General features: G+C 40.0%; 2 protein-coding genes across 3 annotated transcripts; both read left to right on the top strand.

Annotated features, from left to right (window-relative positions):
• The first annotated feature begins 1,347 nt into the window (after positions 1 to 1,347).
• me2 (malic enzyme 2, NAD(+)-dependent, mitochondrial) lies at positions 1,348 to 14,034 on the top strand. Of its 2 annotated transcripts, none has more exons than XM_026186530.2 (15): positions 1,348 to 1,495; positions 5,021 to 5,189; positions 8,195 to 8,328; positions 8,436 to 8,585; positions 9,143 to 9,218; positions 9,381 to 9,542; positions 9,671 to 9,884; positions 10,421 to 10,518; positions 10,795 to 10,908; positions 11,057 to 11,168; positions 11,387 to 11,529; positions 11,661 to 11,763; positions 11,893 to 11,963; positions 12,699 to 12,797; positions 13,046 to 14,034. In XM_026186530.2, the coding sequence occupies exons 2-15, from the start codon at positions 5,076 to 5,078 to the stop codon at positions 13,205 to 13,207; spliced, it is 1,752 nt and encodes a 583-aa protein (XP_026042315.1). In that variant the 5' UTR covers positions 1,348 to 1,495; positions 5,021 to 5,075; the 3' UTR covers positions 13,208 to 14,034. The 2 variants fall into 2 exon arrangements, with proteins under 2 accessions (XP_026042315.1, XP_080164909.1); XM_080308783.1 differs by lacking the exon at positions 1,348 to 1,495 and adding an exon at positions 4,517 to 4,649 and having other exon boundaries at positions 13,046 to 14,002.
• Positions 14,035 to 17,236: 3,202 nt separating this feature from the next.
• On the top strand, positions 17,237 to 21,230 carry elac1 (elaC ribonuclease Z 1). The gene is made up of 5 exons (XM_026187783.2): positions 17,237 to 17,501; positions 17,851 to 18,057; positions 19,254 to 19,312; positions 20,212 to 20,422; positions 20,598 to 21,230. The coding sequence occupies exons 1-5, from the start codon at positions 17,345 to 17,347 to the stop codon at positions 21,074 to 21,076; spliced, it is 1,113 nt and encodes a 370-aa protein (XP_026043568.1). The 5' UTR covers positions 17,237 to 17,344; the 3' UTR covers positions 21,077 to 21,230.
• Positions 21,231 to 21,663: the final 433 nt, after the last annotated feature.

Consider the following 21,663-nt stretch of genomic DNA (forward strand, 5'->3'; position numbering starts at 1 on the left):
AAAATGTGCCTCGGTACACCTCAATACTTCCAGCTTGCTGAATGTAACGTGTCCTTTTCCTTCTGCATGGCTCTTCAAAAAGCTCAACGGTTGTTGTTTTCATCATGTGTCACTTTGTGATAAGAGTCATGTTTCTGTGGGCACCTATTTATGTTGTATCCATGCTTCAAGGAGGCCTCAGCTTTTCATTTGGGAGAATCTGTGACATTTTTAATTCTCTCTATATTGATAGTATCTCTTTTGGAGTTTCTGTTCTTGCTGGAAAATTAATAAAACAGTACTAAAACTATTTTTTGATGTCATATTTGACTGCACTGGTATAATAATGTAATGGTGGAGAAACTCAGGCAGCAACACTCCCTAGCAGGAAACACAACTCCAATCCTAACTCTGTCAAGCACAGATGGGAGTCTCAGCCCAAAATCCACAGAATCCAAATGATCTGCCAGCTTTCACAGGAAGCCCCCACAGTTTCTATGTCCACATGTTAGAGTTGTTTTGGCAACACGAGGGGGAAATGTTATGACTAATCAGAATACAGAATGTATATTTCGTTACTCAGTTTATGATAATGCACTTGGGGGGAGGGTTGAAAAAACTGTTAGAAAATTGGCTTGTTTCGCTAAATTTGTATTTTAAATTGCATTTAAAATGTAAATGCATTCTCTTGTATAAAATAGTGTGTTAAAAAAATATCAGCATACATATCGACTGAAAGACACTGTCAGTTTTTATGTACAATCTACATTTAGCATTCATTAAATCATGCCAATAAATATACATTCCATTTTTGTTGCTTTCAGATAAATATATAAATATGCCTTTCGTGATCTTTTTGCATTCTTCTGTTAAGACCTCTAGCAATATCCTAACATCTGTTAATCTGTCAATATTATTGTAGGTTAGTTTAGGAGAGCAGTGAGTGTTTACTCAGAGCATAGGCACTATTAAACTCAGTTCATCATTATCTACCAGTTTCTGTGCTGTGTAGCCTTCAAATAAATATATATGGTAGATACTTCCTTATTCACAAGGGGTGAGCACAGTTGGTAGCTCCGCATGTCTGATTTGGCAGATTCTTTACCCTGGATGCACTTCCTGACACATCCCAGAGAGATGTCTTCTCCTAAGACTGAACAGGGATGTTTTGCTTCTTAGATAAATATGTAAACCACGCACGCACCACATAGCCACAAATTTTCTACGCAATACAGTACCACAGCTTAGGATAAACTAGTAATATGACATAACATGCGCAAAATAAAATGCGCGTGTTGGAGTATTTACGGTAATCGAGAGGGGAAACCCCAGCATCTGATTGGTCGAGCGGCCGGGTTCTTCTACAGCGTTTCCTCTCCTCGCGACTCAATCTGGTGTATGTGTGCTGGCAGGCAGGCTAATCCCAGGGTCAGTCCACAGAAGTTAGGCACAGCGAATATCATAAGAGTTGTGCCTAACAGACATTGAACGGCAGTATTATATTACTCAAGAGCAGGTAAGCGGAGTCGTTGTTCTCTAAATTGTAGAAAGTGTGTGTCATTTGAGAACTTCCTGCTTACTGAGCCAAGAGAGATGGCAGCAAGCAGGGCTGTGATGAGTAAGTGACTGCATTTAGCTAAGTCATCCGAATAAAAAGTGCCTAGTGTCGGTGTGCTTAATCAGTTTAGTAGCTTCAGACATTAAGACTTAGGTGACAGAGGTGTTCAAATGACGACACCCTCTGCTTTATTTTAACTTAAAGTTAGCAAAAGGTTAGCTTTTAGCTCCTGTGGTTGTGAGGCTAATGGCTTGCAGTTGTGGTGGATATCAGTTTTTGGGGGGTTTTGTTTTTGAAAGATCTCCAACATGTTATAAGGTCACATTTGGCATTTGCCCCCAATTATCTTCTCATTCCCTTGAGTGTTAAAGCTTGGGACAGTTGAGTATTTCCTTGCCTTTTATTGCAGGTTCTGCTAATATTTAACCTCCACCGGTGGGTTTTTTACGTTCAGTGATCAGACACACTGACAGGGTGAGTGAGAAAGACTGAGAACAATAACCTGTTAGTAAGGCCACACCTAACAGCTGTGTTAAGTCTGTCTGGTCAGTTGAGGAAACTAATAACCTAAAGTATCATCTGTCTTCAAACCACTTTACCCTGATCATGTGAGACCATAAAAGATTTACACTTAAAATCATGCATGTGGGTGAGATTCGGAGCTTGAAAAAAGGTGCCCAGTGTGCACAAGAGGGTGGATACAATGCATGTTATTACATTATGACTGGTTTAGTTAACACAGTTGTTGTTTGCACCAGTTATTATTCCAGAACCAATAAGAAAAGATTTATTAGCAGTTTAAATTGTACTGCCTTATTTGTCTCACCTGTTTACAAAGAAATTAAATTACCAGTACTCCACAGGAAGACAGATGGCAAGTGAGATGCCTGATTTTGAATGGCATTTAATTAAACGTTTCTAAGTTATGGTTTCTAAACTTACAGAGCATCTGTATCTAGCTGCAGTACTGGTGAGCTCATGCTGTACATTTTCTGATCTCAGCACAATTTTGCTATCATTTTGATTCCCATTTAGAGCAGTCCAGGTGCATAATTATAGGCAGGTTTCTTGTCTCCATTCATACTCTGTTTGCAGACAATTACTCCTACAAAAAGTCCCAAGCACTTTCTGGCTGTAATGGCGTGCATTCATGCTCTGTGTTACAATAATGATGCGAAGCTGGCACATGTACAAAGATTACCTTGTTTGCTACAAATGGAAAAATTATTTGGTATCTACACCACATCAAATATTATCCTTCCCATTAGCCGTGGCCTTTTTTTGCTTCTGAAAGAGGTCGCAAACCTAACCTAACAAGAAAAGATCTTTGTACAGTTGGAGTCATAAAGACTGACATTTCACAGACGCTGCATCGAGACAGCTTCCTCTTTGATATCAAATCAACAGATCATTAAAATGTCTGCTGGTTGTTGGAGCTGCTTATGCAGTCTGCCGCTTTAATGCTGCTTTCTAAGCAGCATCTCGTCCAGCTGGCTCCACTTGTTGTTTCCTTCATCCAGACATTATGGTCAAATAGAGGGATACATAATTCAGTGTGAAGTGCTTGAATTTGTTGATCAGAAAAGGATAGGCTAATTTGCTTTTCAGTTGTTTTCTTGTTTTGATATAGCTGCTCATCAGCATAGCATATTGTATTTTTAATATTTGTTTAGCTTAATACAACTTAATTTTGTGTTGGTAATTTTTAATTATGATCAAATGTGGATGAACAAGGAAAGGAAGGAGGCAGGATAATACTGACCGCACACATGAGTGCCTTTTGTCACATTAACTGACACCAACTTTGTTTTTTTGCCAGCTGAGCTCAGCTGCATGTTGTTCCAGGCCGAGAAATGAATACAAATTCTATTTCAAGCCTCACTGGGATTAAATTGCAATGGAAAAATACACTTTGTTAATTCTTATTTCTAATAATCTGCTGTGGTTTCCTTGTGCGTCTTGCATTTCAGTTTAGTATGTTTTTTGCAGAAATGCAAGCCTTGGCTGCTTATTTAAAAGGAACTGATATAGAAACTGCAATGTTGTCAAATTGCATTTCCTGTGACATTAAGGAAGGCTAACAGGAATTTTGCTAGATACAAAAAAATTGTAAGAAGTGGTTTACATCTCTTTTAACATCTTCACAAAATTTAAAGAAGTCCAATCGCTTTCTTTCCAAGTTCTTTACTGGGGGTTTTTTTTTTGTCTGCTTTAGTCTAAAAGTAGTGAAAATCTTTGCATTCCTTCTTGTTTGCAGTCCACATGCCAGGTCATTTCTGCAGTTATTAGTTGGAGTCTTGCTTTCTGTCATGCGATCCCTGTTGTTTGTCTGTCTTTCCCATCGGTCCATTGCTGGATGATTTAAAAATTTTAACTCTGTGGTGAGAAGGAACTTTTAAACCCATATGCTCCTGCTAGGGCTTTAAGGTCATCCTCACAGTTACTGCTGGTTCAGCCCAGATCTCGACTGAAATCTAGAGGTGATCGATCGTTTGCTCTAGTTGCACCAGAGCTGTGGAACAATCTCCCGATTGGCATCCGGGCGTCTGATTCTATTCATTCTTTTAAATCACAGCTAAAAACATATCTTTTTAAACTTGCCTTTTCTACCAGTTAAATGCTGGCTTGCTTGCAGTGACCTATTGACCTATTGTATTAAATTCTCTGCTATCTTTCCATTATTGGTGTCTTTTATCATGGTGGTACAGTCTTACCTTGCTATAACCTATGTGCTGCAATTTACTCTTATTGGTGGCTTTTATCTGTGAGCATAATTCGTTACCTTTATGTATTTGATGTTAATGTGTGAACTGTTTTATTTTTTTATTGTTTTATGTAAAGCACTTTGGTATGCCCAAGGCTTTTAAATGTGCTCTATAAATAAAGATTGTTGTTGTTGTTGTGATGCCATAGCGATTTATCTTGTTCTGTGTCTTCATGCAGAGCTCATCACGAAAGGGATTATGACAATCTGTCAAAGCTTTGTTTCTTAGAGCGCACACTAAATCGCTTCAGGCCACGTCCAGATTAATGTTGGCCACTGCTTCCAGCATTTGTAATCCTCAAGTGCTGTCCATGCACACAAAGAGGATTCATTGGCTACTGTGAATAGGTGTGTGTGTCTGTAAGCTGACAGCACTGACTGCGGTTAGCTTTATAACATATTAAGATGTGATAATCTGATACTGTCATATTAAAAGGCTTTGGTAACAGTGCACTGCACGGTTTGACTGTCAGAAACAAGAATAATTAATAGTAAGTCTTTGACTCTAACCTGCCAAAAAGCCCAAATGGTAATGCACCATGTAGACAGTTAAGACTTAACAACTTAAAATCTGAAATGTGTCACCATGGTGATGTAATCACTGTGCTGCACATCAATACTTTTGTCAGTAAAGCTATAATCATTTCTACAGCCAGGTTGTGCATATCATTTGCACATGGTCAGTATTTTTTCATCTTTCCCTGTCTTGTCTCCCTCAGAAACCAGTAGATCTTCTAGAAAGCACCAGTGGACCCACACCGGTGACTGTCTACCATGTTGTCCAGATTAAGGACAACCTGGTCTCTGAGGCCATGCATCTCTCTTTGCAGATGGGTCCACACCAAAGAAAAGGGCAAGCCCCTCATGCTCAGCCCTCGCACCAACAAAGTAGGTGGACCTACCTTGTGTTGGGGTTTTAAGACACGGTGACGACAGCCCGTTTTTGTCTTGATCAATGTTAATTATGTCATTATGTGAAGAAGGATTATTTTTCTCTGTGTGCCTGGACAGAAAATAACTATAATGAATTGTTGAAATGTTATTGTTTGGTTACAGTGTCCAGAAATGAGTAGAAATTTACTGCAAGATGTCATAACAGTGGTTATAATGTAATCTTTTAAATTTTAGGCCTGTATATTTTCCACACGTTTAAATGCCATAGTCTATCCCACTGCAGATGCCAATATCTGTTTATATCTCAGACAATAGAATAGTGGGGAGCTAAGCTTGTGTGTGACTGATATAAACTGGCATAACCATTTTTAGTAGTCTGCAACCAAAATACAAAAGTTGTAAAAGAAGTTTATGCTTCAGTTATTTGTATTCCCATATCTGTAGCTATTGACTATTTATGATGAACGGTGCCTGTCTAGCACATTGTTATTTGGCTGCTTTCTGAATTTTTCTTTAAGGTGTTTGTGATTTTCGCTGTCTGTTTTAAAATGCTCACAGCAGGGTATCTAGCAGTGCGCATACAAGTGAGACAATTACAGTGTCGTGTATTTGCTAAATTGAAATGATGCTGTGAAGCATTTGGCTTGGAGGGTTTGATTTTTCAGGAGGTTTGCCAACTACTGAGAGTTACAAGTGATATTTGTAACATGTACATTTTGCTGCTTGAGGTGATTTGACCTTTTGCTAAACTTAGCCCATACCAGATAAATATAGAAATTCCAACCTACATGCAAACTGGACACAGACCAGCTGACCAGTGGTCCCACAAACTGGGGTTTCAACTACTGTTTTTTCAGCCAGTTTTTGAGCTCCTGCATAGCTCCATGCTTGATTTAATAATGGTTTGTAAAAGCAGGCTTGCAATGAAGACTGTATATAGAAAAACACTGATATAAAAGGCCTATAGAGCTGCTTTCAGGTCTGTCAGTACTCCCCTCCTCCCTGACTACCTCACAATACAACTAGCAACCATACCAACCAAGCACTGCCAGACAATATATGGCATGCTGTATTCTAAAGTTAAAGGCATGGGCAAAATGACTGTAATTGGCACCTATTAAAAATCCTGAGTGGGAGTCCGAGAGTTTGCAGGCATCCAGGAAAAGGACACCCACATACATAACTGAGATAATAAGTAAACAGCATTAGATAAAACTTTAAAATCCATTTATTTATTTGCTCAAATTAAAATTATTGCATTATAGTAAATTCTCTACAAATTGAGTTTATGTACTTGCACTCAAGAAAGAGGCACAAACCTAATTCCATGGTTTGGTTCGGCATTTTTTTAAAAAAAAAATTTTTTAAAGTCAACTTGAAATTCTTCTTGCATTAAAAGTCTCCGTTTCTAAACGAGAACATGCCAGCTGGTTCTAGATTACAAATATAAGAGCAGTACTTGATGTGACTTGCATCAGCAGTGTACTGTAGCAGTAAAGGTCACTGTGTTTGAAATGTAGTCTGGTATGACTGTTAAAAGGGCTAGGATCTCAAATTCCTTCACCCTAAATGTAGGGTGAGCTGTGCAGGGAAAGTGTTCACTGTACAGAATGTATTAATACCTTTATCCAGTATATTCCTGTCTTGGAAGTGTTGAAATTGCATTTCTAAAGTGCTAATCATGGGCTTGCTCAAGATGGTCTTTCATAGGGAAGTGCTCAGCTCCTGAAATCTTACAAAAATGTTACTTTCAATTTTATGCAAAAGGACAAATGCTAGATTAAGGTGTTTGCAGCATGTGGCATTGCGCTGAAAGGAACTGATTGGTAGAGCTGTGTGAAGTGAAATGCTCTATCAGCATGACTAAGCATTTTTCGAGGGGAGCCCCAGCATTCATCATTCTGACAAAATAATCCGCCCCCTTCTGCAGCCCCAGGCATGGCGGCCTCTTTGTTACGCCCATATTTCAGTCGGATAGGAGCTTGTACACTGCAGGGACATGCAAGCACATTGCATCCACCTCTCACCTCCCCCATCCTCTCATTTAAAAATTGGGGTGTTTCAGCCCACAGTGGTCTTCATTGGTTTCTTTGAGGCTACTCCTCCTCCTCCACTACTACCCCCACTCTCCGTCCGTCTTTGTCCTGCTGCAAAATTGCTTTCGTTTTGTTTTTCTTCATTCCGTCAGCCTGAATTTATTTCTGTAAATGCTGAAAAGGTAAACTCAGTTAAAGGTCCCATAATGAGGCAGTGCACCGTCTAAACAAACTCCATTACAGTACATGAACAGTTAGTCCAGAAACTATATTTTATAAAGAACAGGACAGAAATGTGGTATGCCTTAGCCATGAGTAGGGGGATGGTTGACATAAACAAATAAAGCCCTGCCCCCAACTACAGGTTGCAGGAGGAGTCCTGTTTTTTTATGGTTTGCCAGTAAATTTCACAAAAACGGTCCTGTTAAGAAATGGCTACAGCAGACTTTGATGTCAGACGGTTACAGGGGGTGTTGCGTTAGTACTTTTAGCGTCCCAAGTAGAGGTTGATAATAGACGCAATATACAGTAGTGTGCAAAAATCTTGACTCACCCATTATTTCTTAATATTTTGCTAGAAAAATGGGAACTAGGTGGAGCAATTTATTGAAGCAAGTGCAGATTTATATGAACATGTCTTATAAACACAAGGCCACCTTTTATTCTATAATACAGGCTGAACTCTCAGACAAGTTTTCTTTCAATTTCTTTAAGTAGTCTGAAGAATGAAAACAACCCTGACCACACACATTAAAAATACCCCTCATATTATTCATGAGAGTGCAGGCAGGGTCGAGCGGGTGGAGGCAAGTGTCAGAGGTGATTTGTGACAGAAGGATAGCAGTAAGAGTGGAAAAAGATGGTGGTGAGACCTGCTGTGTGTGGTTTGGAGACGGTGGCAGTCAGGAAAAGAAATGCAGAGCTGAAGAAGCTAAAATGTCATGTTTTTGTGTTCCTCCACAGGGTATGGCCTTTTCCCTTCAGGAGCGTCAGATTTTGGGGATACATGGTCTGCTGCCTCCCAAAGTGGAGACTCAGGAAATTCAGGCCCTGCGCTTTCAGAAAAATCTCAAAAAGCTGCACGATCCCCTGGAGAAGTAAGGATGCATTTTTCTTGTTGTACTGGAAAGCGTAAACATGTTTTTAAATAAAAACCGAGCATTTGTCTTCCTGTACACAGCTTAACTTTTCTTTTTCCATACAGGTACATCTACCTGATGGGCATCCAGGAAAGGAATGAGAAGCTTTTCTATAGGGTGTTGATGGAAGACATAGAGGAGCTGATGCCGATTGTTTACACTCCCACTGTAGGGCTTGCCTGTACGCAGTATGGACATATCTTTAGAAGACCAAAGTAAGGCCTTAGCAGATAATTTGAGTTTTTAATGTAGGTTTTGTTGCTCCAGTTCTACACAGCCAGGTATTTTGTCGCTGGGAGGAAATCGTCCAGAGGTGTGCAGAAAAGCTTGATATGGAAGAGAAGAGAGATTGCTATATGTCTTGACACAGCATATTGACAGCCAGTTCTGAAGGCTATATCCTTACAAGGACAAATAATACTGTGTTCATGTCTGAGATTGTCTATCCAAATATGGCTAACACAGCTCTTATCTTCAGTCTAAAGGAGCAGGAATGTTATGTATGCAAGATCCTATTGATTCTTCTAAAATTAGGACAGAAGCTCCTTTCAGGCGAGACCTTTGAGACCTTACCAAGTGAAGGGAGACCTGCTTTAGTCAGGAAAAGCTCTTACGTGTTTTATTTTTGATGGCAGGCGTATTGAATCTTATGCACATAATGTTAAAAAGTGGTTTTATGCTGAAGATGCATTTTCTTTTTCTGCTTAGTTAAAGTTAGGATTTAATCACGATTGCTGCAATAGCTAAACTGTCATCCTGTTTATCTCTCTAGAGGCCTGTTTATCTCCATTCTGGACAGAGGACATATCCGCTCCATCCTTGACAACTGGCCAGACACTAATGTTGCAGTAAGTCTCAAAATCCTCACTATAGTAAAACCTTTTCAGATATTACATTGGAAAAAAAGTCTAAAAATATGTCATTAAGATATGACAGTTGCTTATAAATATGTCAAATTTTAATCTTCAGTTTTCCAACTAATGTGCTTCCTCCATCTCTTCTTTGTGTAGGTAGTAGTAGTAACTGATGGAGAGCGTATCTTGGGATTAGGGGACCTGGGTGTTTATGGAATGGGAATACCTGTTGGGAAACTTTGCCTGTACACTGCCTGTGCTGGCATCAGACCTGAGAAATGTCTCCCTGTGGTGATCGATGTTGGGACGGATAACGAGGTAGGAAGGCTAGGTGTTGGTTTTTTGTTTTGTTTTTTTTCTTTCTGTTTATTGCATGTGTGAGAGAAGAGAAATATAATAACTGTGTTTACTTTGGCTTCTCATGGTTGCCCTTGTCCTCCCGTTAGACTCTCCTTAAGGATCCGCTTTACATGGGGCTGTACCAGAAGCGAGACCGCTCCCAAGCATATGACGATCTCATTGATGAGTTCATGGAAGCTGTCGTGGACAAATACGGGCAGGACACGCTGATCCAGTTTGAAGACTTTGGGAACCACAACGCGTTCCGCTTCCTTAGAAAGTACAGGGAGAAGTACTGCACCTTCAACGATGACATCCAAGGTTCACACATAACCCCTGACACAGCACTTTGAGACTACTGTAGTTAAATAGGTGCAGATAATGTCTACCTTGTTGTATGACTCTGTCGTCCTAATTCACATTCAGGTTACACCGCACAAAGTGCTTAACTTACAGTTTTATGTTTATGTATTTTTCCAGCTGATTCAAAGGCTCAAAGTTTAGCAATATTTACAGATCGGAGTATTTCCTAAGAACAGTTCTATAAGATTTGCAAGTTTAGGCCCATCCATACAAATGACTTACGGCCTTAACTGTTAAGTTACTGGAGCTGTTTCTAAAAGGATCGCTGCTTTATTAGAGTCCACCTGAAACTCAATGTAAATTTTTATTGTTGGATTAAATTACTGTGGAGCATTTCAGAAATCATCTGTTGTGAGTGATGCTGAAATAAGATGCATTCATGAGCTGTTTTCCTTGAAAATCTTTCTGATTTTAGACAAATTATCATGAGTGTTTGGATGTCTTTGAGGCAGAGACTCGATTGTTTACTCTTCTGTTTGTCTACATGTTTCCAGGCACTGCATCTGTAGCTCTTGCCGGTCTGTTAGCAGCTCAGAGAGCAGTTGGCAAACCCATCACTGAACACCGGGTGCTGTTCCTGGGAGCAGGAGAGGTACGCTGATATTCATCCTTTTAATCAATTGAACTTCTCAAGATTTTCTTTGTTTTTTTGTTCTCTTGACTTTGCTATATGAAAGTTACGTATTTGAAAATGGCAAAAAAGGCACAATTGGAAGAAGCGTACTGTTCCCGACTGACCACAAACAGAACAAAAAACCTGAGGAGTTGCTCCATTGTCTATTTAGAGAATAATCGTTCATGTTTTCTTTGTGTAAATTTTTTTGTGTTTTTATTTTGTTTATTCATTCTTTTATTTATTATTTGGTAGGCTGCCCTTGGAATTGCCAATCTGATTGTGATGGCCATGATGGAGACGGGAATGACCCAAGCTGAGGCCAGGAAGAAAATCTGGATGTATGATAAAGATGGCTTACTTGTAAAGGTAAGTGTGTGACACAGGAATTTATAATAAGAAAATGATACAATTTTGTCTACTTTCCTGGCTGGTCCACGGTCTAAACAGTCAACGGCATTTTCACTGAACAAGTGTTTATTAGTAATTGTGTCTAATGTGTCACATGTGACTCCAGGGCAGACAGCAGGGAACTGACTCTAACCAGGAAGCATTTACCCATGAGAGTCCAGGGGATGTACAGAGCTTCCTAGATGCTGTCAATGCCATCAAACCTACAGCTATCATTGGTGTGGACCTTTAATTAATTTATTTATTTTTTTGTATTCATATAATTGTAGCCTTGTAGCACTGCTTGCCAACCAGAAAGAATTATACAAATATCTATTTTATTAAAATATTGTTTGTTAATAATAAACAATAAACTCAGTCAGTTACAAAAAGGTTGTAGTCTTATTTCAGACCTTCTTTGAACAGTAATAATAAATCAGTCTCTCCTTTTTTCCAGGTGTGGCAGGAGCTGGACGTCTGTTTACCCATGATGTCATCAAGTCCATGGGAACCCTGAATGAACGGCCAATCATCTTTGCCCTGAGCAACCCAACCAATAAAGCAGAGTGCACAGCAGAGGAGGCCTACACTCTGACAGATGTACACATTTTTTTTTCTAGGCTTAACTTTTTTCCTCTTTTTTGTCTTTTTTGACAAACTCTTAAGTTATGCATTCAGATTGTGTTTTTCCTACCTCATCACCTCTCAAGATTTGTTTCTGTGTCTCACAGGGAAGATGTCTTTTTGCGAGCGGCAGCCCTTTCGGTCCAGTGACTCTGAGCGATGGTCGCGTCCTTACACCAGGACAAGGGAACAACGCTTACATTTTTCCAGGTGAGAGGGGGGAAAAAAATTGATTATTCATTATTTACATTAAATGCAGCACTCTTAAGATGGTATGAATTGCATTACATCCTGCAAATTTGAATGCAGTATGTTGTAATTGGTCTTCATGCATTTCAGGCGTGGGCCTGGCTGTGATCCTGAGTGGAGTGAGACACATCAGTGACACGGTTTTCTTAGAGGCTGCCAAGGTCTGAAGACACTACTAAATATTTTTCTACCTGTTCTTTAAGTTCATCTTTAACTTTTCCCTCACTCCATCCTGTATTGTCTTGCTGACTCTTTCATGTATGCATATTCTTCATACAGTTTCTTCCCAAAGCCCATAACCACCCTTATATCCATCCATATATACATAACACTATTTATTACATATTTACTTTTTTACACTGGTTTGTATATTCGTACATTTTATATATTTTTTTCTCTGTTAATACTGTTCATATGTATATAGTGCTGCAAAACTGACCCCCCCAGCATGTTTGCACTGAGTAGGAGATGCTCTGTATCTCATTGTACAATTGTATAGTGACAATAAAGGCATTCTGTTCTTCTATTCTATATTCACTATATGCTCATCTCAGCCCTGTTTAACCCTTCGATGTCTCCTCTTCCCTCTCTTTTTAGACTGGCATAACAGATGAAGAGCTTCTCTTTGCTGGGCTGCATTTGATACATTAACACTAATCAGTGCAACAGATGATCACTGTGCTTTGTTGCCAGTGTTTTTGTTACTGTTCAGTGTCAGAAACACTGTGATTTGCATGGTGTTAATAGTACTAGAAGGGGTTTGATTACTTTTGTAATTACAACTGGCCAAAATCACATGACTAGTGTGGGTAGACAAACAGTAGTAGTAGTTTTGTCTGGTTTTTGTGACCTAGAAATTATTCTTTATTGTAAATGCAATCTTACGTTCCTTTCAGACACTTGCAGAGCAGCTGACAGATAAAGAGCTTGCAGAAGGCAGACTCTACCCTCCTCTGTCCAACATCAGGGAGGTCTCTATCCAGATGGCTGTCAAGGTAAGCCTCCTCCAGTTTAAATTTTGGTTATTGTCAAGGTCAGTTTACATATTAACAGTCTCCAAGAAATAATCTCTGTGTTCAACGGATTTTTTTTTTTTTTTGAAAAAAGAAATTCATGCCCTGCAGCCGGACAAACCGTAACATAACCTATCAAACACTGTTCTCCTTTTGGTCAAAGTCATGTTGTAGTTCCTGTGTCACTCCTTACGTTTGGTCAGTGATAAATTTTCTCTTTCCCACTAAAGGTGGTGGAGTATCTCTATGCTAAAGGCATGGCGTTCCACTACCCTGAGCCAGTGGACAAGGACGCCTTTGTGCGGGCTACTGTCTGGAAGACCGACTATGAATCTTTCCTGCCGGACACCTATGATTGGCCAGGTGTCAACTTTAGCCCCAAGTCCATCTAGAAATAGGGCACACTCACTGTGGCTCATGTCATAATGGCCTTCTCTTCCTTTTTTTCCTGCTTTATACCTAATCACAGATTTTGTAAGATTGCCTTACTTTAAACATATGCTTAAAAATAGACCACAGTAGCCATGCTGCTACATTTTCACCAAACCAGTCTTATTGGATCTGTGAACAGTCAAAGTGGAAAGTGAAGAGAAGGGCATTGAAATGAGATCAGCCATTCTCATTTTAAATTACACTTCTCCATTATGTGCATAATGTAGAAACCTGCACAAAGCCAGATGGCCACCTGGTGGTGGAAATGGGCAGTGGTTACATCTATTTTCCATGCTGCTCCATCAAAAACTCAGCACTAAATTTGCATAAATTTCATGAATTTTTTTTCCCATTAATTTTTAAGATGTTATTGTTTCACTGTATCTGTAATCTAATAATGACTAATCTGTCATTTTGTTGTGTACATTTCTGATATTTGCTGTCTTCAGTTAGCACGCACAAACTCCATTCTTTACTTGTACTCCGTCTTCTAGTATTCTTGCAAGCTTGCAAGAAATGACCTCAATTTCATAACGTTTAGTAATATCCAGTATGTATTTGTGTATTGCCTTTGTCCACCTTAAATAAGGCTCTGGTCAGTTTTCCTCTTCTCATTAATACCCAGTATAAGACATCTAGCAGAGCAGAGGACTGAAGAGGAGAGCCTTTCTGTTAGAGGCAAACAAAGACCGATTCACTAAAATTGAGATTTTCTGAAGGGAAAATACATGAAAGTTATATATTTAAAAAAAAAATGTAGGCAGACAACCTTTTAACATCCACTCCAGCCTTTTGTTTGTTTGATTAATTGTGTCACCTAATATTTATTTCTTTGAATTCATGTTTTTGTTTTTTTTTTTTGTATTCAACTGTTTTGAAAAACCTCTCTTCAACACTCCTTAAGGAATGGTCTCATGAAGAATGTATCCCATAAAATGAACAATTTTGCTTAAGTGTTATATGAATACTTAAGAAAATATGTGCAGTATATAATCATTAGATACTCATTTATGTTGTTAAATGAACTTTTTTGGTCTGATGCGCAGTGTGTGGCATTGAGGTATGTTGGTTTTACTACTATTGTTTCGTCTGAGCAGACTGTACAAACTCACAGGCCAAGCTTCTCTTCAGTGTTATGATCCACCACGAGGTTAAAACACAGGTTATGTATTCTAGCACAAGTGCTCCTCATGTAATAAGTCTTTTTTGACTCAGCCAAGTGATGTAAACTGTGAACTGTTTGAAAATATTATTGGGATTAGAAAATATTGACTGAAAAGCCCTGGTTGATTAAGTCCTTCGTACTGAATAGCAATGGTGCCTAAGCACTGTATAGACTGGCAAAATATCTTTGTGATAAAGTGCAAGTCGGCTATACAGTGTACAAATCCACGTGTCAGTTTGATGTACTGACCTAATACCAGTAGGACACACTGCTGACCGTTAACCTGCTGAGGTTCTCTGTTAGCGCTTTGTTTTTGCTCAGTTCTGTGACAGATTGCTGCATTGTAATAGCAAATAAACTAAAGGTATACCACAGTGTTTCATGTAAAATGCAGGATTCAATCTATGCTCTGATCATATTTCTAAGACTTTAAACTGCTTTATGACAGGGGCATTGGCAGCATTGCACATTGGTCTTCAGAGATGTGTGTAAAATGGAGATGGTTGACAGGTTAAAGAAAGAAAATGAGTATTTTAACAAGGAGAGGGCACCTACATCAGGATAGAAGTGCTTCATGGTTCATATGCAGTGAATGCTCCCTGTAACCATGCCAGCAAAAAGCCGCCTTCTTTTTCCTTTAAATTGTCATCCATCGATTTACACTGTAAAACTTTAACTCAAGGACCTTCCAACCGCATACATTGAAGTGCCTGCACAAATTACAGTGTCCCTTCATAGTCACTCCCATGCCTCATTAAGTTAACCATGCAGATAGCCACACTATAATTATTGACATTATTGTTTTGTTATGAAATGGTGTAACTGTAGCATTGAGCATACAGTGCTTTCTCTAATAAATGTTAGATTTAATGCAAACTTTTCAGTGGTTTAATGATATGTAAACGCTGTAATGTCATCGGTGTGTTGCTCACGTGTTTGTTAAGATGTTGACTGTAATTGTCCAGTTTGAGGTTTTTGCTGTTTTGTTCGATGAGTGGTTAGTTCATGTGACTCTTAGTGGTTTCAGTATTCATAAGTATTCCCGTGCAGTCTGACACTGATTTTTGGTGCAGTCATGTTTGTATACCAGAGTGCAGTATGTTTGTTTTATTATACTTGAGGTGTGAAAACTCCAGAATAAAACCTATTTTTACATCGGCTCCCTTGTCTTTCAATTTATTATTATTTTTTTTAATCCCATTTATTTTTCTTCCTTTTCTTTCTTAACAGATTCATCTTTTAAACTGCTTTTAACAGGCAGTTACTACAGTGACCTCCTTTTTGAACCCTTACTGAATTCTCTCTATATTCTCACTATAATTTAATCCTGCTGATACCAAAGTACGTTCGTCTAAACAGCTAGCTGTGTCCAGTTGTTAGGAGGACGATGCATGAGTCCGCTTTGAGTCAACAACTGGAATGTATTTTGTGGACCACTTAAAGAGGACACTAACAGTTTTCATGGCTGCATTACCGAATGCATCAAATTGTAAACATGCCAACTTACCAGCCCAGGACTGCATGCTGCTTTGAGAACAATAAGACTTGGATCACTACTGATCTTAACTGCTTAATAAAAAGAAGAAAGCTGAAAGAGGAGAACTGAGGAGAGTGCAGCCCGACCTAAGGGGGAAGCTGAGGAACTGCAAGGACTCCTACAGGAGGAAGCTGGAGGCTGAGCTCAAGCCGAACAACATAAGTGATGTGTGGTGTGGAAAGAAGATCTCTGGGTTTAAGGTGACAGCCAGCCAGTGAGCACTCTATGGAGAGAGCAAAGAGCTACACAGATTCTTTAGTTCACAGCTTTCTACTGCCTTCTCTACCACACACTGGCCTCCACGCTGCACTTCTTCAAGTGAATTCTGTAGATAACACCCCCACATCGGTTAAACACCTTCTGTTTGAGTGTGACTTCTGGCCAGATTAGGAGACAGCCTGAGAACCAAAGCAAGGCTGCTGGCCCTGACAGCATCAGGCCCGAGGCTGTGACGTCCTTTGTTTTGAAGAAGTACAGGTACATGGGCATCCATACTGACAACAAGCTGAACTGGAAAACCGATACAGAGGCTGTATACCAAAAGGGGGTGAGAAGTAAGCTGCAGAAATGATGGTGATACTCTTATCACTCAGTCGTGGTGGGCCCAGCACACTGCTGTGGTCTGCTGGAGGTGGGTTGGAGCTGGTAACACGGTAAACAATAGACTAAATACAGTGATCAGGAAGGGTGGCTCTGTGATTCACTGCAAAATGGACACTTCTGAAGCTGTGGTGGAAAGGAGGACACTGAACACTCTCTGCACCATTTACCGGACAGATCCTTTACAAAGAGGTCAAAAAGCGGTTTCCCATTCATTGTTTTGCTTTTATAGATATAGCAATTTTGCATGAAACAAAATCAGACTGATAAAAAATACAACAGATGAGTCTTTCACATTGAGCTCTGTGATTCCAACCAAAATCAAAACACAAACAAACAAACAGCAGAAAATCAGGTTGGACATTAATAGATCAGAGCAGCAATGTCTTTCCGAAGGTTCTGTGAATGGGTACATTTTCAAAAAATAAAAAAAATGAATACATGTCCACGGATAAGCTTACAGAAAGAGTAGGAGATATCTACATAAGCTTTATATTTCAGAAGGAAGTGTTTGGTTGGATAAAAGAAACTTTTTTAACTTAATAAGAATTAAGAAATTTTGTGGAAGAGGTCATATTTTTACCCAGTTCAATTTCTCCCCGCAGTTTCCCCAATAGGATACAGAGGGAATATAACATCGTCTTTGATATGTGATCTTAAAATTACGACCAATCGTACCTAACCGGACACGTCACGCATCCTACGTCATCAGCGGGCGACAGTATTTTCATTGACATGGCATGCTTGCTACTGTGTGGCAGATAGTAAAAAACAGTTTTCTGTAACTCCGGGAGGATGACCATGGATTTGACTTTCCTCGGGACGGGCTCGGCGTACCCGTCCCCTCACCGCGGTGCCTCGGCTCTGGTGCTGCGGACGGACGGGGAGTGCTGGCTGTTTGACTGCGGAGAGGGAACCCAGATCCAGCTAATGAAGAGCCAGCTCAGAGCCGGTGTGCCACTTCAGATCCTCACACACACAGTCTGTCTGTCCTTTAAATATTTCTGGAAAAATAAAAAAAAGTTTTCCCCTGAATAAACTTCCTGTCATTGAAACAAATCTGTTCATGCCTTTCCATACCCCAAATCATTTGTTTGTAGGCTAATTAAGACTTCCTTTTATAAGTGCTCATAAATATGAAACAGACAAAACAGTGCACAGTGTTGTTTAGGAAAAGAAAAAAAATTCCTCATCTCCATCTTGACATGAACCTGTTTTAAGTGCATATAGTTTAATTCAGTTTACAGCAAAATGCCCGACTTGATATGAAGGTGTAAAAATGTGATGTGCTTTTCACACAGGGCGAATCACCAAGGTTTTCATCTCCCACTTGCATGGAGATCACCTGTTCGGTTTACCTGGTCTCCTCTGCACTGTGAGTCTCAACACCAGCCCTGAATCTCAGCAGGACCTGAACTGTGTGGACATCTATGGGCCACGGGGTCTCAGACACTTTCTCAGAGTCACTCTTGGCATCACTGGATCACAGCTGCTCTTCCCTTACGCAGGCAGGTCCAAGGCCTGATAAATTGATCAGGCACAACATTATGACCACCTGCCTGACGTTTGGCCCCGTTCTGCTGCCAAAACAGCCCTGACCCATCGTGGCACAGACTCCCCTAGACCACTGAAGGTGTGCTGTGGTGGCGTCAAGGTGTTAGTAACAGATCGTTTAAGTCCGTAACTTGCGAAGTGGGCATCCATGGATCAGATTCAATTGGATTGAGATCTGAAGAATTTGGAAACCAAGTCAACACATCAAGTGTGCAATGCATATTATCCTGCTAAAAGAGGCCACAGCCAGCAGGGAATACCATTTCCATGAACTGGAAGCTCAATACAGAAGCTATATGGGTGTTTCCCAGGTTTTTTCATACACCCCCCCAGCCATCCACATGATGTCAAAGAACATATGATTCATCAGACCAGGCCAACTTCGGTGGTCCAGTTCTGATGCTCAGATTCCTATTGTTGGCGCTTTTGGCAGTGGACTGGGGTCAGCATGGGCACCCTGACTGGTCTGCAGCTATGCAGCCCTATACACAGCCTTTGCTCCCCACGTGCATCAGTGAGCCTTGACCACCCATGACCCATATGCTGGTTCACCACTGTTCCTTACTTGGAGCACTTTTAATAGAAACTGACAAATGCAGACCAGGAACGCTCCACTGGAGCTACAGTTTTGGAGATGGTCTGACCTAGTCATCTAGCCATCACAGTTTGGCTCCCAAACTCACTCAAATCCTTACACTTGCCCATTTCTCCTGCGATTAACACATCAACTTTGAAGACAAAATGTTCAGCTGTTCCTTAATATATCCCGCTGATTACCATGTGGCATGATGGGTTAGTCAGTGTTATTGACTTCCCTTGCACGTGGTCATAATGTTATACCTGATTGGTGTATTGATACAAGATTGAAAGCATTCAATACAGGGGTTTAAGAACAAGCAGACGGTGTAGCTTGTTGTGGATGCTCTGTTTACTAGTTTCTCTGAGTCTGAATCTTGTTCCCTGGGCTATTTATAATTTGCTGCTGTTTTTTTTTAATGCAGCTGCATCATTTTAAAAAAGAATCTTTAAGAAACCTAGTAGATGGCTCAGATATGCTGCTTGATGAACACTGATCAAATAATTCAAGTTATACCTAAGTTATATCCTGGTTAAAGATATAATAGTTCACATCTTTTCTCTTGGTTTTTAGTGCATGAATTGGAGCCCACACCTGACCAGAGCCCAGAAGAAGGAAAACTTAACCCAGAGGTAAGTCGTTGATTTTGTTGTTTTGATGTTCCTGTGTTGTAGAATATCACCTCTCCCTGCTGTCAGTCCCTGTTTTTACTAAATGATGAAATCTGGAATTCATATTTTCTATTTAGAAAATGATAAAGATGTAGTGAAAGTTCCTAGTGATCTTATGGCCTCTATCAGTGGTCTTGTCTTTGTCCTTGTCCTGCTAGACCTCAGTGCAGCTTTCAGTACTGCTCATCACAACATTTTAATACAGACTTAAATACACCACTAGCTACACCAATCGTGTTGATCTGACAGAGTGTAAGTGTTATATTTGTGAGGACATTCACTGACAGTAATACCTTCTTAAGATTCTTACCCCTAGGTTTAACTGTGTGCTAAACCCTCAATCTAAACCTAATTCCAACTTTTACTTTAAAAGTTGATCTTAGCCCTAAAAAAGACTTTGAAGAGGTATGAAAAAGTCTATGTTTGCCAAAAAGATTTTAAAAAAATTCTCTTTTTGTGGGTTCATCATTTCATTTATGTTTTTATAAAAATATATATGATTTTCTGTCATGCAGGACAGTCATACTCTTCCTCCAGAGAAAGTGCATCTTCACAGCTTTCCTCTTTACATGATCACTTCCCTGTGTGTGATGTGTTTAGGGTCATCTTTAAATTGTAGCTTTTTTCTGTTTTTGTTTTTTTTTATTACTATGCATGATAGTTTAGTTGTTTATTTAAAAGACATCAGTGTGCAAATTGTTGCTGATATGCCTCCTTTGACTTGCGCTGGTACATGTTTGAGCATATCTCCTCAGCTCACCAGTTATGGCAGTTTCCACCTGAGCATTTACATTTTATATTTTGTCCACTTGTATGCTGTTTTTTTCTGACGAATACTAGCACCTCTCTTGTCTCCCCAGATGGCAGCAGAGTGCGGTCCTCTCCATCCTCAGGAGCAACCAGGCAGAACAATCTCCTTGGATGTCTCCAGTGACACTTATCTTCTCTTTGAAGACCAGAAGTTTGCGGTCAAAGCCTTCAGGTTGTTTCACCGCATCCCTTCCTTTGGTTTTTGCATTCAGGAGCGAGATCGACCTGGAAGGTTGAAAACAGAACTGTTGAAGGAACTAGGTGAGAGGCATTTTCTGTTCTTTTAATATCTCTTCATTATTTGTGTAATATTAAAAATATAAATTCCCTGCATATAAAGTAGATGGAAATAACTGTCGTCACCAATTATTTATTAATGCAAGAAACAATTTCAGAAAAGCAACCCTTGCAGCTGGTCTCATTTTGTATCCTACAGGCCTGAAACCAGGCCCTCTCTATGGGCGCCTCAAAGCTGGGGAGTCAGTAACTCTTGAAAGCGGGCGTGTGGTGCAGCCTAGTGAGGTGCTAGAAGAAGCTATTCCTGGGAGGAAAGTCTGCATTTTAGGGGACTGTAGCTCGGTGCTTGGGGAAGGGCCGCAGAGGTTGTGCAGCGGAGCGGACATTCTGGTTCATGAGGCCACCCTTGGGAACGAGCACCGAGAGAAAGCAGTGGACCATGGGCACAGCACACCTGAGATGGCAGCGGCAGTAGCACGGGCTTGCTGTGCACGGAGGCTGGTGCTAAATCACTTCAGTCAGCGGTACAAACCCAGCGCCATGGTGAAGGAAGGAGATGAAGACCATGTTTCAGAGTTAAAGAGACAGGCTGAAGAGGCTTTGCAGGACACTGGGGTAGATGTGATTCTGGCAGAGGACTTTCTCACTCTACAGATCTCTCTCAGAAGATTAAGATAATAAGCAGCTGGTTTAGTGAGTATAAAGCTGGTAGTGTTTTTGGCTAAAAGCAGAGGAATTGTCTGTATATTTTATGATGTAAGGTGAAATTGTCTGCTCTTTGTCTAACTTGTTTTTATTTTATTAAAAGACAAATTAGTGAACTGACAAAAAAGTCAAGCTCAAGGTCCTCTTGTTTGCAATCTACGTTGATAATCTATATTATCATTAACTATTTTTCTATTTTAGGGAATTTTATTACCTGTAATACATGTTGGCTCTGAACCTGAGCTTGGCAATGGCAGTTTTTGCAGTGGCCAATATGCTTCATCTCAGGCTTGATTAATTTTCTTTATTCAAGTCTTATATTCTGGTTCCTAAAAGCAAAATTGCTGAGTGCCAATGTCACGTTGCAGTTAAATCACTGTCCTCCAGCAACTATATCACTGGTTGTGGAGGAATGTCTCTGTAAGGTTCTGGCTGAATATAAGTAGCTGTTGAGAATTTCTGTAGCTATTTTGCAGATTTTTAACAGTTAATTAATCAATGAATTACAATCAGGCAGTGAGTGGTTGCAAACCTGATCTTATATCAAGGAAGGAACAATT

Source organism: Astatotilapia calliptera, chromosome 12 (genome assembly GCF_964374335.1).
Source record: "Astatotilapia calliptera chromosome 12, fAstCal68.1, whole genome shotgun sequence".
NCBI lineage: Eukaryota > Metazoa > Chordata > Actinopteri > Cichliformes > Cichlidae > Astatotilapia > Astatotilapia calliptera.

Coding starts and splice junctions, on each gene's coding strand:
- me2 (XM_026186530.2), top strand. CDS start 5,076: ATGTTGTCCAGATTAAGGACAACCTGGTCTCTGAGGCCATGCATCTCT. Junction 8,329..8,435: donor CTGCACGATCCCCTGGAGAA/GTAAGGATGCAT, acceptor TTTTCCATACAG/GTACATCTACCTGATGGGCA. Junction 9,219..9,380: donor GGCCAGACACTAATGTTGCA/GTAAGTCTCAAA, acceptor TTCTTTGTGTAG/GTAGTAGTAGTAACTGATGG.
- elac1 (XM_026187783.2), top strand. CDS start 17,345: ATGACCATGGATTTGACTTTCCTCGGGACGGGCTCGGCGTACCCGTCC. Junction 17,502..17,850: donor GAAGAGCCAGCTCAGAGCCG/GTGTGCCACTTC, acceptor CTTTTCACACAG/GGCGAATCACCAAGGTTTTC. Junction 20,423..20,597: donor AGAACTGTTGAAGGAACTAG/GTGAGAGGCATT, acceptor TGTATCCTACAG/GCCTGAAACCAGGCCCTCTC.